This window comes from Polistes canadensis, unplaced genomic scaffold, assembly GCF_001313835.1.
Source record: "Polistes canadensis isolate GaletaPanama2010 unplaced genomic scaffold, ASM131383v1 scaffold_2, whole genome shotgun sequence".
In the NCBI taxonomy this organism is placed as follows: Eukaryota; Metazoa; Arthropoda; class Insecta; order Hymenoptera; family Vespidae; genus Polistes; species Polistes canadensis.
The window spans coordinates 311761-324723 of NW_014569549.1; the positions used below are offsets into that span (position 1 = coordinate 311761).

Consider the following 12963-nt stretch of genomic DNA (forward strand, 5'->3'; position numbering starts at 1 on the left):
TTATATCGATGATGGTTTGTATGCAGGATATGCAAGTTCATGACTCGACCTCGCCCAACCACTAGATCCGTGTCCTCCAGCAGCAACTTGAACAACCTCGTGTCCGTGTTCGCCTCCACCAGATACGAGTTTCTTCAAACCGATGATCGATGCCAAGACTAGGGCCAATTTACTGACGATCAATGCTTTGCCAGCCAAAAGTGCAAGAGCACCGAGAGCCAATGGTACAAGAGTTCCACCGATCAACAAAGGTATCGCCATTAATCCACCCATCTTATTCTTTTTCCTTCTACCTGTGATGATAAAAAATAATATCGTATTGTGTGAAAATATATAAATAACGAAACAATTATATTATTACACATAGATATATATATTACCTTCCTCGCTGAAACTACGTTGAAGTTCCTCAATGTCGGTTAATTTAAGTTTCAACGTATGACTTTTGATAAACTTGACGATCCTGTCAAAGATCATCCCGTTAAGTGCATCTTCTTTGTCATCCAAAGCTCTCGGCAAATTAGCTTCGATTTCTTTCAAAGATTTCGGTACTTCTTCGTCATCATTTTTCACCGGACCTTCCCTTAAAAAGGTAACGCCATCGGCAACGTCGAGTTGGGCGCTCCTCGAAACCCTATCCATTGCTGAAAGTAACCTCAATTTCAAGCAAGGACTGATATCGGCGTCTTCACCCGAACACTCTTTGTAAATCTGATAAACGTAACGAATCTCGTTGAAGAAGCTGTTCATGCTAGACCTAGCCGTATCATCCTCGATTGAATTGGACGTTGGGTTTGCCTCGACCGACCTTGCCATGTTCGTGGCTAACAGGAGGATACCAATAGAGGATAGGAGGACAACTCGACTTTGTACAATGTCTTTCATTTTCTATCGACTCTTTTGGTATTATCTGCAACGATCAAAACTATTCTCAACAAACTCGAGTTGTAAAATATTGTTATACTTAAATAATACAAGACTCAAATCAATTCGTTGGATATACTTCTCTGTTCGATCTATTATCTCTCAAAATTAAAAGAAATAATTACTTAAAAAAAAAAAAAATAAAAAAAAGACGACAATGACGTTTTAATGTGTGTAAATTAATGAAATTCGTACCCTTGCTCCACTGTTTCCGCTTTTCGTTAGTCGCCGATATTTCCGACCGCAGCACGGTGTCGAATAAGAAAATAATCTGATCCTCTCGCGAGTCTTATGTTTTTATCTTCTTGACCCCACTATTTCTCCCACCCACTGCTACTTAGTTGTTTATTCCGTTGTCGGTAACGCCTTGCAAATGACTCTCTTGAAACTTGGTCTCTCGGTTAGCACAGAGAGGAGAGGAAATAAGAAAGAAGCTTTACCGGTTTACTTCGACTATCGCACCGGGATGCGTGTATCTTGAGAGCACACACTACGTGGACTGTACGTAACGGAAGCCCTGCCCTAGCTCTATATATCTGGTTCAGGTGTACCTCCGTACTCGGTTATATTCCCCCCACTTTTTCAATTCTAAACCCGTACAACAGACAGACAGACAGAGAGACGACCATCTTTACCACCATCTAACGCAATACCATTTTTATGGTTTGCTCGTTGCACCGGAACACGATTCTTATGATGCTCTAACGAACCAACGATCACAGAGGGTTGAGGAGTGAGGATATTGAACAGAGAGGAGTAATTCTGGTCAAGAGAATGTTCAATATCCTCCATAAACTCCCCCCTCAATCCCCACCACCACCACCATATTATACGTTCTAGTCTTTACTTTAGCACGCACGATTAAACCGATCCTCTTCTATTCACTTCTACTCGGTTTAAAAGCCGACCGGCTTGAACGGCTCGTAAACTCCTACCTTATGGATCATTCTATTCTTCTTTTTTTCCATTCGTATTTGAATCGGACTTTGCGACTGGTCGACAATAACTCCACCCACCGGCGTCGTATTCGCCAAACCCTATTTTTCACAATTTTTCTATTTGTTCCGATTCGTCGAAAGGGAACGAAAACGAAAGGAGGGAAGCTGTTGACTGTAGTAGAATCTGTTTTAGAGAGTACCGGAGATCCGTATTCCTTTTTTTCCCTTCGTTCTCGCTCCCGCTCACGTCCTCCCCTTCCCCCACGACGGATAAATAAAGATAAATAAATAAATAAATGTGCAGCATCTCTCTACTGATGAAAGTAGACTTCTTTCTATTCCCGGGGATTCATTTTAATGTTAGTATTTATCCATGAGATAGTAGTTTCTCGATCCCTGACACGGATGTTTTCCCATTCGATTTCGATTTCGATTTCAATCGGTTAATATTATTTTCTAACCTGTTTTGAAATATTATAAATATATATCCTAGAAAGAAATAAAATTGAATTAATTGAAGAAAAAATATTCAACGAGTTTATCTCGTTGAATATAAAAAAGAAAAAAAGAAGAAGAAAAACATGCACGCGCTCGGATACAAACAAACAAACAAAAAAGAAACAAAAATCCCCCTCGCGTAGAGAAAACGCTTTGTCATGCTCGTTAACTATCGCATTCGTGCATGCAACCAGAAAATTTGATAAACTGTTGCCTGACTTTAAAACGCGGATCTACTAAGGAAAAAAGGAAGTTCGTTGTGCGAAAAGTAGACAAATATGCGGAAAGAGGATGCCGAATGAATGGTGGGGTGGGCAGGGGGGAGGAGGGGGCGGTAATAAATTGTCCAGAGAAATTTTCAATGTGTTTTCTCAAAGGAGCCTTAGCGTTAATTAACAACTCGCATGTACACACACACACATACACATATCCGAAGAATCTAAATATGCACATATACATATATATAATGTGTGTATATATGTATATGCGGAATTTCGTCACGGTTCTTTCGAGGATACTTAAATCCATCTCTTTTCGTTGAACTTCCTCCCTCACAGATCCGTGTCTCCGTTCTGTTGTGATGCGCGCGAGCGAACATGCGAGTTTGTAAAACTAGGTCGCGTCAAGTGAAAACGCACAACGCACGTAAACGAAGATACATACACACACACACAGTTGATCAGTGTGGTAAGAGGAGAAAAGAAAATAATGCTCGAGAGTTAATAGTCGAGTTCACGGACTCACGTTGTAACATCAAAAACATTCTTGGTATACATATACATATACATATACATATACATATACATATACATATATGTATATTTCACTCGAATGGATGCTGTATAATTTTCGGCATGGAAATAAGAGATCAAGGTCTACATTATCTTACCTGTTTCTCCTCTTTACTTCACGGATATCGCTAACAGGATTTCGTCGTATTATCGATTTCTCAAATGCTATTGCGTGAAAACGATCTCTCCTGTTTCGCTTGGCGAAAGCGAGTATAAATATATTTTTTTTTCTTCTTATTCTTCTTTCTTTTTATTCTATTTTTCTGTTCATCATCATCATCATCATCTTATTCTTCTTCTTCTTCTATCTTTTATACCGTCTTTCGCGAACACCCGTATAATTTTTCTGATCAAAATTAAACCTATCGGATGTTACCGTTCGATTCCTATTTAGGTCGGGTTAGTTGATTTAATATTCTTTTTTTCTTTTTTTTTTTAAATGCACGACACACGACACGTCAATTTTTAATAATTAAAGGAACTACCACACAACGAGTCAAAAATTTTTCTTTCATCTTATAAAACCACCTTTTTTTCTTTTCTCCTTTCTTACTTTCTTTCATCGATCGTTTTTCCTTTTCTTTTTTTTTTTTGGAAATCAAATAACGACTCGAGAGAAATTCTTTTTTCTTTTCTCTCTCTCTCTCTCTCTCTTATTATATAGTACGAATAACTAAATGCAAAACGATTCTGCCATAATCGTACATTACATACAAAGGATGAAACTAATTTCCTATTTCAATTCCATTGTATACAAAAGTGAACACTCGACACCGTAGCACAGATTCATTTTAATAATGAAACATAATCGATCGCATACCTACCTACCTACCTACCCACCTATCTATCCTACTTGGTTATTCCTGAAAATTCTCTAATTGTAAGATTGAAAAAGAAGGGAGAAAAAAAAAATCTTATGGGAAATGTGTTGGCAAGTGCATTCAATTGGAATTTCCTGCACAATCGTTGGCTGCCTCCACGTGACCTCGAAAATACAAACGGTGTTCGTATAAATAGTGGTGCTTCTCGAAGTATAGTCGATCATTCCTGCAAATACCGGACAATCGTCTGCATCTAGTAATTACGATTCTTCCTTAAACCTCCCCCCCTCACCCTCACCCTCACCATCATCCTCACCCCTCATTTAAATACTTGTTGTTCGTTTTTTTCCGAGAATAAGCGTGTAATTTTGTTCTGGTTTTTTGGTTTTCTTTTTTCTTATTTTTTGTTTTTTTGTTCTTTTTTTATTACAAAAGAAAGAATCATCGTAATTCTTAATCATCATAATGTTATCATCACATTTATATCAATTATCATCATTATCGAGAACAATCGTATAGATAAATAAATATTTTTCTTTTTTTGTTTCTTTTCTGACATTAATAATACAATTAACGAATAATAATAATAATAATAATAATATTAATAATAATAAATAACAATCTTCGTGTCTAAAACTTACACATATTACATGTAACAACGAGTATTTCACGGCGATACTGGTTACCGAACAGTGTAGCGAACAGTACGCATAAAACGTTGGAGGAAGATATGGAAAAAAAAAAAAAAAAGAAAATAAGATAGAAAGGTAAGAAAGAAAGAAAGATATTGTAGGACAAGATAGAAGAGATTCTCTCTCTCTCTCTCTTTTTCATTTTATGATCTTCGTATTTAACGTTAACGTTCGTTCCGTTTTCGTAAATTCATTTAACGAGATCCCCCATGAAAAAGTTTAGAAGAGAAAGAATCCGAGAAAGAAGAAAAATAAAAGATAGGATCAAATTAAGAAGAATAAAAATAAGAATAGGGGAATGAAAGAAAAAAAAAACAAAAGAAAATAATAATTAAATAAAATAGAAGTAAGAGTAGATCGGGTAAGATAAATTAAAGGAAAGGAAAAGGGAACAATAATGGCAAAAAAAAACAAAAGTTCGCGTAACGAAAAAATGAAGAATCCCTGAAAAAGTATTAGGAATAAAGTAACGACGAGAAGAAGAAAAGAAGGCGGGAGAGTGGAGGGGGTGGGATAAGAAAAAAATTGGTAGGAGGGTGTTTTTTTGTACGATATCAGTATCAAGCATGAGATTGTTGTGATTGATGAGCACGATAGGCAATTTCATGTGCATCTTGTGGAAGACTTCTGGCCCATCCATGACCACTGCCACCAGAGTAACCACCATAGTCACCAGCTCCACCACCACCACCACCATATCCACCGTGTCCACCATCGTCGTGACTAACAACATGGCTGCTGCTGTGATGGGGATGTGCAACTACTTCATACGTCACGTGTTTCTGCTGAGAACTCAATAATTTCTTCAATCCAATTATAGCCGAAATAACGAGTGCTATTTTGCCAACCAAAAGTGCTTTGCCTGCTATCAATGCAATTGCACCTAATGCAAGTGGCAACAATGCTGCGGCTTTGAACGCCATTGCCATGAGAATCGGTCCAAGGATTTTCTGTGCTTTCCCTGTGTGAAATAAACATTATTATTATATTATCGTTTAATGAAATAAAACGTTTTCAATTTATAGGATACAATAAGTCTAATACTTCAATTTTTGTTAATTATTTATTTAGATATCAATCGAATAAATTTATCGGCTAATCGATTTAATCGAACTTCCGATTGTACGGATCGTTTATTTTGAAAGTGATTTAAGTTCATTTGCAACGCGTAAATATACATTATTTGAATTAGATTTGTTTATAACGATAATTTATATAATCAAATTACATATTGATTAATTAATAGAAACATTGTCAGATTTGACATAATTCATGAATATGTTTTAATAAACTAATACGCGAATCTTTGATTTTCTCGAATCAATGGAAAATTGATTTGTAACAATTTCAAAAAAAAACTAAACGGTAAGAGATATTTATATTAAACTTATTATCGATTGATTAAAATTCAACTATAGGATAATTGGAAAATATATTCAAGTCCATAGTAGAGTATGATAAATTTAATTCGGTTATCATCAAAAAAACGGTACCCCAATGATCATCTTAAAAAGCTTATTATTCGTCTAAAGCCTACTTTCCGAACTCTAGTTTATCGTCCTACTATTTTCACGTGTAATCGGCTCCATCAGGTGATCATCAACTAGATTGCAAATACTGTTATTCGGACGAGAATAAACTAAAGTCGTAAACATCAATGGTTGGTTTTAAGTAACTTCCTTTGCACGAATGAGAATGCTCTCTCACGGTCCCTAACGATCTTATCTTTTCTAGTCTTTGGTAAAGAACAGATAGAAATCATGGTCTCTACTATATAATACGGTTTGTAAGTTGCCGGTCAAAGTTCATAACGAATCAAGGTCGCCACGTTTCTCCTAACTTCGAGTGAATTCCTCTAAGAAATATCGTAATTAAAAAATTTAAAAGAAAAAAAAAAGAAAATCTCAAAAGAGATGAAGATGAAATACTACGCGGAAGGAAAAAAGTATGTCAAAAATGTTTTCTTCTCCCTCTCGATCGCATCTTCTTGCTTACAATCGATCCCCCAATCGATTCCTAATCCCCCTTCTCTCTTTCTATATATATATATATATATATTTATTACATAGAGTTGCCTGAAGGGGAAACGGAACCAGTTTCTCAGTGGGTCAACGTCTGTGACCGGCATCAAACAACTCCCTCCTTTCCTCTTGGATCTTTCGAATCGCATGAACACAAGACAAAGAGGGAAGCTAATATAAGATATTCGCGTAATACAGCTGACACCGGTTATCCCGTTCCAACCACAGGATTCTTACGAATAATAAAAGGATAATTGAATATTATCTTAATGGGTGGATTATTATTCTTATTATAGATCATTTCATTTGAATTGTAAATACGATAATAATATTCAAATAAACTTAAAAAGATTAATGTTTCTCTCAAGACTGTGTGATTTAACGTTGTCTGAATTATAAATATCACGTGAAAAGAAAAACAAAAAAAGAAAAAATATTAAAATAAGAAGCAAAAGAGAGAAATAGAAAGAGAACGCGCGTTAGATCTCGTTTAACTCGTTTATAGATATTAAATAAATGAAATCAAATGAAATGAAATACGTTGGATAATGATTTTATTTACTCACTTTTTTTACCACGACCCTCGACAGTATTGTCACTGTAATCTTCGAGACTACGGCCAGCAGATTCTATGACGCCCAAAATATCGGTACCTTTTAAGTCAACCTTGACAGAATGAGTCCTCAGGAACCTGCCGAGTCTGTCGAATAGGAGAGTATCCAGATCCGTAGATTCGATAGATCTGCGAATGAAAGAAAACGATAACGGTTAATGATCGAACGTTACTCGAGTTCGTCGAACTCGATAAATATTCTATTTTTGTTTGGCCACTTGATAATTAAATATTTCATTTAAATTAAAACAAAAATGTCACGATATGATAATATAATATGATGACGATCACGATGATGATACTTCGAACAGACCTAGGTGCTCCTTCCTCGGCGTTGGAAGTTTTAACAACGGTGATTCCATCGGACAACGTGATGTCATCCTTGTCCGCCAACATTTTATCAACGTATGCGAAAACCTTGTATTTTATACAACTGATTGATTCTTTTTTGAGACAATCGTTGTATATCGTAGCCATTAAATCGTTCTCACTTCCGTTACTTTTCTCGCTAGTTGGCAGTGCCGTATTCAGGCACGCCATCGAAATAAGGCACAATATCGTCACTGATTTTTTCATTGTCATCGTTCTTTTTTTTGTTCTCTCTCTCTCTCTCTCTCTATCGAGTTTCCTTCCTATCGAACCAACTCGATTTCGGCAGGGGATTGGAAGGGGACGGAACTTTCCCTTTAAATTCCGTCTAATTTAAAGAAAAATCCTATTAGTATTTTCTTCTTCTTCTTCTTCTTATTCTTAATCCTTCCTTCCTTCCTGTCAGTCCAATTTCCTTGACGATGAACGTTTAAGAGAACGAATAATGTATCTTCAAGTAACGCAGATTCTGTCTCGTGTGTTACGTCTAAAAGAGGTTCCTTTGCTTTTATACCGAAGTATCGCACACGAAAGGGGAGAAGAATCCGTGGAGCCCACGGTTCGTTCGGGCCATCAGGAGTTAAGCCTTCCTCTCTTTCTCTCTCTTTATCTCTCTCTCTCTCTCTCTTTCATTCTCGAATACACGCTCTCTCACTTCCTCCCCTTTCTCCCCACCCGATCTTGCCTCCTTTTGCCTCCTTCCTTCCTTTTCCCTCAATTCCAACCGATGCAACATGATTCTTTCGTCGATCCCCCACCACACCAACACCACCATCACATCACCATCACCACTACAACCCGATCCTCACCTCTGAGGATCTTTCGATCCTTCCACTACCATCAAACTCTAATACCCTATCTTCTATCCTTACTTTTGGCAAGCTCTCTTTCTCTCTCTCTCTCTTTTTCATCGCAACGTGCTGCTGACGTTGAAAGTGGTGGAGGGAGGGGGGGGGGAAAAGAGATCCGAAATGTGCCACACACGCGTTATTGCCGGCTCCGAGCATCATTTTTTTTTCTCTCTCTTTCTTTTATTATTATTATTATTATTATTATTATTATTTTCTAGAATTATATATTTCTATAGGATTTCTATGGAAAAAATTATAAGGAAGACAATTTTTCTTTCTTTTTCATTTCTTTTGTAATTGAACGTTGTACAGAAATTATTTGCAGGATATTGTTTACACACACACACACACTCACATTTGTATATATACATATATGTGTATGTCTTTTTACAAATATTTCTCTCTCCCCCTCCCTTCTCTCCTCCCCATGCGTGTTCATCTTGATATCTCTACGTAAATGCGAAAAAAAAAAAATAAAAGTCGTATTTCTATTCATCCGGCTATTTTCCCACTGATATACCGGGACACTTACCTACTTCGATGTTTTATTCAACGATACGAGGACAATCTCGATGATTCGACTTAGACGCAAACGAGCTATGATGCTCCCGTGCGATCTTTCACACGGATTTTAACGGACCAACTCGTTCATTTGGAATTATTTTGATAACATATAGTATATTCCTATACGATTTTATTACATACATATATTCATATTAATCAATCTTATTATTCTTATATCGTTTTAATCGTAGAAACAAATCTACGATTATTTTTTTTTTTTTTAATTTATCACAAATACGAGATTGATTCATACGTCTATTTTGTTCCGTTCGAATCGCAATAACAAATTTCCCAACCCTTTCGGACATTCCCGAGAAAAATATTTATCGATTATGACGATATACCTTCCAATTTCCAATAAATTCCAATCGTTAATTTCTTCATAACGTGTAATCTATCGAATAAAATATAAGAAAAACGTTATGTGAAAATATATATATATATATATATTAATTTTTTTATTCAATTAAATCAAATCGTTTGTCTCCAATACGGGGTAACGAGCTTATGATATTAGTTAATTGTCTCAGATAGTGTCGTTTCTACAACGAAAGATTCTTTGGAAGATGATGGATGCGAGATATTACACGGGTAACGAGGCCAGTCACCTATTTACAACTGGGTCAAGCATTGGGTGTTCGATTCGGTCTTTCTCTCTCTATCTCTCTCTCTCTCTCTTTCTCTCATTCTTTTTCTTTTTCTTTCCTTCTCGCTTTTCATCTCCGATTTGCTTTCCGTCTCTCTTACTCGTGACACGAACTTACACACTTAGAGGTTCATTCACTTGCTCTCACGACACCGGTCTCCTCCCTCCTGCCCCCCCGCCCCTTTCCTTTCCTCTCTCTCCTTACCCTACTCTCTTTTTTTTCCTTTCCTTCGCATTTTTCGTCATTTCAAAATGTTGAACCCACGAGAAATTCGAGAATTCCAAAATTTTGATATCATCGAAATTTGTTCTCGAAGATCGAGGGGGAACAAAAAAATATCAAAGGATCGGAGGTTCGAAGAGAAAGAAGAAAACGTTTCTCGTTTCCCGGCGATCGTGAAAAGCAATTAACGATCTCACTTTAGGCTCACTTTTCTCCCGGAGATTTTGCCGTAACACACATCATGCGTAGAGGTAATCATTAGTGTCGGACGAACGTTATCCTCCACTTTCCACGAATTTGCGATTATTACGCGTTTAAATGTTAACATCTGGGTGGAGGGAAGGGTGAGGCCGGGGGAGACCTCGTTTGAAACGTACATTACAACTCTAAAATAGGGGTTTTTCTTTTAGAAAGTAATCGATACGATGGAATTAATTTTCCTCTCGATTTTTTTACGAAAGTTTTCCACTTATATTTAATTTGCATTGGGTCGAGCCCGATAAATTTCTCATAGAAGTCTTCTTCTTCTATTTTTTTATTAATAATAATAATAATAATAGTACAATAAAATCGTATAAGAATTTTGGAAGTAATAAGTTTGAGTATAGGTGGTAAATAAGAAAAAGAAAAAGAAGAGAAATACGATAAAATGTTTTGATAAAAATTTAATACAGTTTAAATGTAAAATAAGATATGATAAAAAAGAAATAGCAGTTTGAAAAAAGCAATTAGACATTAACCCGGTGAAGGAACAATTAGCCGTGTTGACATCAATTAAATTGAAACACGTTGAAAATGCAAGGTCCCCGTTCAGAACGACATCCGAGCTCTTACTTTACCTCCTTCGCAGCAACCAACGTTGAAAGTTACGGAAGAGGTAACGGTCTGGGCCGAAGATCGTCGTCAACGACGACGTTTCGAAAGCCTTGTGTAGCCTCGGTTAAGTTCAAGGTGTCCGAGAAAGGTGTCTCGGTCGTTTTCGAGACGTTGATACAAAAAAAAAACGCAAACAAAATTTATTGAAAAGTATTATTCTTAAAATTTAATGTGCAAAAGACACGTTTCTATATTTATTATATTAGTTCTAACCGAATTCAGATCAATCGTGTCAGATATTTTTTTCTTAATGAACGTCATTATCTCATCATCATATATTTATATATATATAATATTTTATTTGAAGAAAACGGTAATTGGGAAATCAAACGACTTTCCCCGTACGTTTTCGTGAATCGGTTTGACCGATTTAATCCGGGGAATTCGGTCGTAACGAAAAGAAAGCAAACAAATATACCTACCGGTAAGTATTTTTATTCAAATTAAATAAAACCCATGTGTGTATATACGAAAATATATATTAACGTTTACACGTATGTAAGCATAAATATTGGAAAATCTAATAACTCATTGTCAGAGAATCAACACACACCGATTGAATTACTTTACTTGTGAAAATGAATCGTGACTTATGATACAATGTAAAAAGTATGTTTCTTTCTTAGTTTCGTGAACTTTATGACTTTACTCGAGTAATGAATATGAACGTGTGCATAGCAAAAATCGTTGAAAGGAACTCTCGGTAAAGGAGAAAACACGAATAAAGGTGCCTCGGTGTATTCATTCGTCTTCATTGTGAAATGACTAACAATTTGAAAAAATGAATTATTATACCGTTTCTCGTGATCCTATTCATATTTCATATATCACGTTTGATTTTCTTTCGGTTTATTTTTTCGTCGATTTTACTTACACGCGACCCAATGATTACAACTAACCAAGTAGGTTTATAAAACGAATGGAAGATTTCTCAAGAAACTCAAAACGAAATAATGAAACAACAGCAAGAGTTAGTAGTCAGCAGCAGCAGCAACACGGGAATCCGCGATCCGTGAAGATTCGCTGCGAATGAAAGTAACTATTTGCTACTTACTCACTCCTCTTGCTTTCGAAGTAATTCCAGTGTCTCTTTTTTCTCGTAAGTCCTTCCTTCCTTCGCACGATCCATCCATCCGGCGAAGAAGAATAAGAAGAATAAGAAGAAGAAGAAGAAAACGTAACGAGGCGTGACATTCACCTTTTTCATTTGGTGCCGCGTTCGTTGCACGCCAAGAAAACGACGACTCTTCCTACTCGATTCGATCGATATTCAGTACGACAACGTGGAAGAAGAAGAAGAAGAAGAAGAAGAAAAAGACGACCCTTTCCCTTTTCTAAAACGTTCACCGTTTCAAGAAAAACACGCTCCTGACCGTATTTGTCGTAATCGTGCTAAGCTCGGATGGATTATTCGGTCGAGTAAATTCCAAAGAAACTTGCAATGCTGTAATATCGTACTTTCGTTTTTCATATTCTCCAACGAGTAATATGATAATAATATATTATTATATTAGGATATATAACAATAGTATAATATTAATATTTTCCAAAATTTATTTTTCCATTTATATGCAATTTATAATACAACAAATTCACGAATTTTGTATTCACCCAATTGGATAAAACAAATCAAGAACGTTGATGTCGATCTATTTTTTATAATTTACCTCTTTTTGTATTTTTATACGAGATTTAATAAATACCCACCTATGTATGCATCTACGATGCGTAACCTAATAGAATCTGTCATAAATTTTCTTTCTATATACATTTCGTTAGAAAAGAAAGACAATTTCTCGGAAAGTCGATTAGTTTGAGCCAATAAATTGACCAGTTTGTTGTTTCGCATATATAAAAGGCTAACGACCGTTTCTCATAGTGCTATTCGTCGTGCTGTCCTAGAAAACGCTTACTAAGCCGCGCATACCTATCGTTCAAGTATAATAGTTTTTGTCCGTAACCTGAACACGGGTGGACTTTAATACGTCCGTGGAAAGAAATAAATAAAAGAAAGAAGATTGGGGGGAAAAAGGGGTGAAGGAGGAGGGGGTAAGAAAGAGAGAAAGAAAAAAAAAAAGAGGAGTAGAAGGAAGAATGAAAGAGAAAAAAAATGCGAGAGAGAGAGAGAGAGAGAGA

The 12963-nt window shown here is 36.2% G+C and overlaps 2 protein-coding genes across 2 annotated transcripts; both read right to left on the reverse strand.

Moving 5' to 3' along the window:
- LOC106784641 lies at nucleotides 1–885 on the reverse strand. The gene is made up of 2 exons (XM_014744413.1): nucleotides 381–885; nucleotides 1–293 (listed from the first exon to the last, which is right to left on the reverse strand). The coding sequence occupies exons 1-2, from the start codon at nucleotides 883–885 to the stop codon at nucleotides 1–3; spliced, it is 798 nt and encodes a 265-aa protein (XP_014599899.1).
- A 4339-nt stretch (nucleotides 886–5224) lies between these two features.
- On the reverse strand, nucleotides 5225–7874 carry LOC106784646. The gene is made up of 3 exons (XM_014744426.1): nucleotides 7612–7874; nucleotides 7252–7427; nucleotides 5225–5625 (listed from the first exon to the last, which is right to left on the reverse strand). Exons 1-3 carry the CDS (start codon nucleotides 7872–7874, stop codon nucleotides 5225–5227), a joined length of 840 nt encoding a protein of 279 aa, XP_014599912.1.
- Nucleotides 7875–12963: the final 5089 nt, after the last annotated feature.

Coding starts and splice junctions, on each gene's coding strand:
- LOC106784641 (XM_014744413.1), bottom strand. CDS start 885: ATGAAAGACATTGTACAAAGTCGAGTTGTCCTCCTATCCTCTATTGGT. Junction 294..380: donor ACGTAGTTTCAGCGAGGAAG/GTAATATATATA, acceptor TTATCATCACAG/GTAGAAGGAAAAAGAATAAG.
- LOC106784646 (XM_014744426.1), bottom strand. CDS start 7,874: ATGAAAAAATCAGTGACGATATTGTGCCTTATTTCGATGGCGTGCCTG. Junction 7,428..7,611: donor GCCGAGGAAGGAGCACCTAG/GTCTGTTCGAAG, acceptor TTTCATTCGCAG/ATCTATCGAATCTACGGATC. Junction 5,626..7,251: donor CGAGGGTCGTGGTAAAAAAA/GTGAGTAAATAA, acceptor TATTTCACACAG/GGAAAGCACAGAAAATCCTT.